The 5,385-nt window shown below is 42.0% G+C and overlaps 1 protein-coding gene across 1 annotated transcript; it reads left to right on the forward strand.

Moving 5' to 3' along the window:
* Window positions 1-3,373: 3,373 nt before the first annotated feature.
* LOC133836991 (uncharacterized) lies at window positions 3,374-4,083 on the forward strand. The gene has a single exon (XM_062267635.1). It carries the CDS (start codon window positions 3,628-3,630, stop codon window positions 4,081-4,083), a length of 456 nt encoding a protein of 151 aa, XP_062123619.1. The 5' UTR covers window positions 3,374-3,627.
* The last annotated feature ends 1,302 nt before the right edge of the window (window positions 4,084-5,385 follow it).

Below are 5,385 nucleotides of genomic sequence, written 5' to 3' on the forward strand. Positions count from 1 at the left end.
TCAACTCAATTATCCAAATAAACCTACAAATACACTCGAAGGCCTATTAATTCCTCTTAAACCCCCTCTCACAGTTCAGAAGTGGGATTCCTGAGGTTGGATGTGTGAAACGAAGGAGTGGTGCCCACAAAAAGCAAGAAGAATTGTCGGCGTGGAAAGTTTGTAATGGGATGTGTTCCCAAAGGTTTTTGTGACAACGTATATTGCAAATTACGGATGTGTTCCTTTTCCACGTGGCAGACGAATTCAAAATAGAGAGATCAGGAATCTTAGTGAACCTGTGGAAGCAAGAGACGATTTCAAGAATCTGTGTGAACTTGAAGACATATATATGTACATACAAAAGGCTTGTGTGTATACGAAAAGTTGTGGTGAAATTCGCAAACAGACGCCAACGTTGTGAAATACTTAGCAGTTGTCTCGCTTGCACACATGCAACGGGAATTGCGCAATTAGTAAAGGCAAAGTCAGAGAGACGATCGAATTTGGAAAAATGACGAAAATAAATGGACTCAAAGTAGACGAGTTAAGGTACCTGCTACGAGCTAGAAATTTGTCAAGCTCAGGCACCCGAGCTGAATTAATTCTAAGATTAATTGAATTTGAGCAATCGGAAGAAGTAGAGATGCCAGTTACGGCTGGGCTTTCTACGCAGCAAGAAGAAGCGATGACGTCACAATCAGCGGCAATTTCACAATTGCAAAATGAAATGAAAGCATTGACGAATATGATGGGTCAGCTAGTCGCAATGCAAAGGCAAAATGCAGAAGCATCAATGGCAAACAATCAACAGCAGCAAATCATTGAAGTGGAACCCGAAAATATCAACAATGAAAACAGACATATTGGACAGGTCATGAGACAAGCATCGGTGAAAGAAATTGCAAACACATTGCCGGAGTTTGATCCAAGTGATGAGAACGCCATTTCCGTAAACCAGTTCATTGATCGAGTCAACAAAGTGGTTGATGCTTATCAATGGGACGAGAAATTTGTGTTACCCGCAATATGCACACGGCTAAAGGGACCCGCCAAGTTGTGGCTCGATTCCTCACCTATTCTCCACACGACATGGAATAGTTTTGCGGAAGCTATACAGGATGAGTTCGGAGCAAACCCAGACGAAGCAGAAGTGCATTTTACTATGGCAAATGCAACCAGACGATCAAAGGAGACGGTCAAGGAGTACTGTTTCAGGATGTCCGCCCTTGGGGTGCGGTACCAGCTAAGCGAAGCAGCTATTATAAGATATGTAAGATCAGGACTACAGCGCCGAGAACTGCAAAACAGTATTGCAGCGATTCACTTCTCGTCAATGAAGCAACTTCATGATGCAGCTGAATCTTATTTTGTAAATAGAGGTCGACCGAGTACAACTAAAAAAGAATTCTTACCAAAAACCAGCAATTTCGAGCAAAAGCAGGACAGCGATGTAAAATCATCAAAATCAAGGAAACCCTGAAGTGTTACAACTGCGGAGAGTTGGGACACTTTGCTAATTCGTGCACAAAGGAAAGAAAAAGCTGCGCTGTAATAAATGCAACAAATTTCATGAGCCAAACGGAGCTTGTCATTCCGCGAATACAATGCGTTTAGGAGCCACCAATCATGACAAACTTTTCATCAGAAAAATCTTGATAAATTCACACGAGTATAGCGCCTTCATTGATACAGGTAGCCAGGCTAGTATCATGCGCCAATCTGTTGCCAAGAAAATCAACGCTGAACGCCACAAATGTTCTATGCAAATAAGAGGCATTTGCGGGGGTTCATGTATCCTTACAGAAGCGATCATTGTGGACATGGACATCGAAGGAAAAGTGGTCACAGCCAAAGTATATGTAGCAGACGACGACCTGTTACAGGAGGATTTCCTATTGGGACAAGATGTTATCATTAGCGCTCATCTCACGCTAAGCTTTGAGCCACATGTCACAGAAGTTAAGCGAGCAGTTCATCAGCAGTTAATTCCAATCGGCAGTGCTATAGACAAACTTTTGATCAATTTTCAGAATGATCAGGAAAGAGGCAAAATACGTAATTTGCTGGAAAGGTTCCCCAACGTTTTCTATAGGATTGCAAGACATCGGAAAAACAAATTTAGTCCAAGCCCATATAATTGTTGAGAGCGGTCAGACAGTTTCTCAAGCGCCTTATCGAGTTTCCGAGCCAAAGAAGGAAGTTGTTCGCAAAATGGTCGACGAGTTGTTGGAGCAGGATATTATAACGTTATCCACATCAGAGTACGCCAGCCCGATAGTGCTCATCAAAAAGCCGAATGGTAGTGATCGAATGTGTGTCGATTACAGACGTCTGAACAAGTTGATTAAGAAGGAAAATTTCCCAGTACCGAACATTGAAGAGCGCCTGCAGGAGGCAAAACGATATAAGTACTTTTCATCCCTGGACCTTAACAGTGGCTATTACCAGATTGAAATAGCCCCAGAGAGCAGGAAATTCACAGCATTTATCACCACCGATGGATTATATGAATTCAAGCGACTTCCATTTGGATTGAAGAACGCACCTGCTGTTTTTAATTGACTAATGGCAGAATTACAGAAAAATTCGTATTTCGTGGGGCTTTTGCTGTGTTCTTTTTAACTGCAAAATCGATTAACTACTCCCCACATTTATTCGAATTAGATTATCACGTTCATATTAAAATGGGATACTACTCTTGTTTGTTTTATATATAGAGGGAATGCAGCGGCAGAAATTTGAATATAAACAAACTACTTAAATTTATTTAATGTTAATTTGAGTAATTTGTAGATATGAAACCAAATAGATTTTTGCATATTTAATTCGACTTCATATTTTCATATATGTAAGTAATTGTGTGAACAACGGACAAATTAGCCAGTGTTCATAAGCCCTGATTTATTGGTATCGATACTGCATGCAGTATTGGTATCGCGATATTAGCTAAAGTACTTAAGTATCGATAATCAATACGAGTAGTTGTAAGCACGCACTTGAGCAAGAAGCAAGTTACCGGAAAATATTATAATTTTAAAATGTTAAAACACATCAACTCAATTATCCAAATAAACCTACAAATACACTCGAAGGCCTATTAATTCCTCTTAAACCCCCTCTCACAGTTCAGAAGTGGGATTCTTGAGGTTGGATGTGTGAAACGAAGGAGTGGTGCCCACAAAAAGCAAGAAGAATTGTCGGCGTGGAAAGTTTGTAATGGGATGTGTTCCCAAAGGTTTATGTGACAACGTATATTGCAAATTACGGATGTGTTCCTTTTCCACGTGGCAGACGAATTCAAAATAGAGAGATCAGGAATCTTAGTGAACCTGTGGAAGCAAGAGACGATTTCAAGAATCTGTGTGAACTTGAAGACATATATATGTATGTCGCAGAATAATTTAAACATTCAAATTATAACGATTATTTGTTGGTACACATTTGTTTTATTTCTTTGTGGTTCCCCTTTCTTTCGTGCGAGGCAGATACATAATTCTGTCAACGTAGTCTGGCCGTGGGCATGAGTGAGACAGATAGTGTTCGTCATAACTCACCACACTGTGCGTGTGTATTGGAGGGTGAGAAGGAATTGAAAAGGGATCGACATGAATTAAAGAGTCAGTCGAGTTGTGAAATTCAATCAACATGCCACGCGCCAGAAAACGTTTCGCCGAAAGTCCGGTCAAAGACTCGGATAATGAATCCTCGTCATCAGAAGTGGGATTACCTCCGCCTCCAGCCGATGATGCAAATCTTTTGTCAATTTTGGAGATGCAAAATCGTAATTTCGCTGAGCTAATAAAACAAGTGCAGTGCTCTCAAAATGAACCAAAAGATGCCAAAAACATTGTTTTGCCAAAGTTCAACCCTGATCGTGCAGGATCAGACGCTCTCTCCTGGTGTTCAACGGTCGACTACATCTTGTCCGAAAACCAGCTAGTGGGCAGCGCTCTTGTAATGTCCCCTCAGCAAATCACTGGAAGGCACCGCATCTCACTGGCTCTCGCAGACATGTTTTCCTGGCATTACGTGGACGCAGTTCCGAGAATTATTTTTACAATATTTTTCTGGAACGGAGACTTTGGCCGCAACCGTTATTAATTTGCTAAATGCACGCCCAAACGAAGGAGAGTGCTTGTCGCTGTATGGAAGCAGAATGGTCACATCACTTATGGCCCGCTGGAAGTCACTTAGCGTCGAGCAGATTGCAGTATCCGTTACGTTGGCACATGCAGCTGGGATAGACAAACGATTGCGCCGTTTGGTTTTTACGACGGATATCAAAACCAGAAACGAGCTGCATCAGGAACTCAAAGCCTTTTCGTTCGACACTAGACAGAACCAGCATTCGAGTGACAACTTATCAGCACCCCAAGGAAAAAAGAGTCAGGACTATGTCTCACATCACGTGTCATAATTGTGGCAAACCCGGACACAAGAAGGCGGAATGTCGCTTTAATAAAGAGGCAACTCAGCGTCAGCAGCCCCGTAATCAACAATTTGGAGCAAAAGATCGATCATCCGTGATCTGCTATAAATGTGGAAAAGCTGGACATGTATCTACTGTGTGCCCAGATCGTCAGGAGCGTCCGCCGATGAAGAGCAATACCATCAAAGACGTAAACATATGCACAGTACTTGAGCCCTTAGGAACGTTGCTGCAGTTTGGTGAGTCGTTCCAATTTTACTTCGACTCCGGAGCCGAATGTTCACTCATCAAAGAGACTGCATCACTGAGATTATCCGGCACTAGAATAAACAACGTAGTGACATTGAGGGGTATAGGTGGCAACTCTGTTTGCAGCACTTTACAGATATTGGCGAATGTTTTAATTTGTGAGCGTTCTTTCGAAATCTTGTTTCACGTAGTTTTAGACAATCATATCAAATACGACGCTCTGATTGGTCGGGAAATTTTGAGCCAGGGCATCGGCGTGACAATTACATCAAGCGCGCTTACTATGTTTAACGAAAAGTCTGTATTACCTGTCGTAGTCTCCGAATGCACTCCTGACCTGGCTGGTGTCGATACCGATTTACATGGACAGGATAAAGACAAACTGCTCTCAATATTACAGGGGTATTCAAATTCTTTTATAAACGGTATACCACAGAGCCGCGTGACTACGGGACAGTTAGAGATTCGCTTGATTGATCAGAATAAGACGGTTCAGAGACGCCCTTACCGATTGAGTGTGGAAGAAAAAGAAAAGGTTAGACATTCCATTCAAGAGCTGTTGGAAGCAAACATAATAAGACACAGTTCCTCTCCTTTCGCGAGTCCGATGTTACTTGTCCGCAAGAAAAATGGTACAGACCGTCTGTGTGTTGATTATCGTGAGCTTAATGCCAATACTGTTTCCGACAAGTACCCATTGCCACTTATATCTGACCAGATAGCTA

This window comes from Drosophila sulfurigaster, chromosome 2L (assembly GCF_023558435.1).
Source record: "Drosophila sulfurigaster albostrigata strain 15112-1811.04 chromosome 2L, ASM2355843v2, whole genome shotgun sequence".
Lineage (NCBI taxonomy): Eukaryota > Metazoa > Arthropoda > Insecta > Diptera > Drosophilidae > Drosophila > Drosophila sulfurigaster.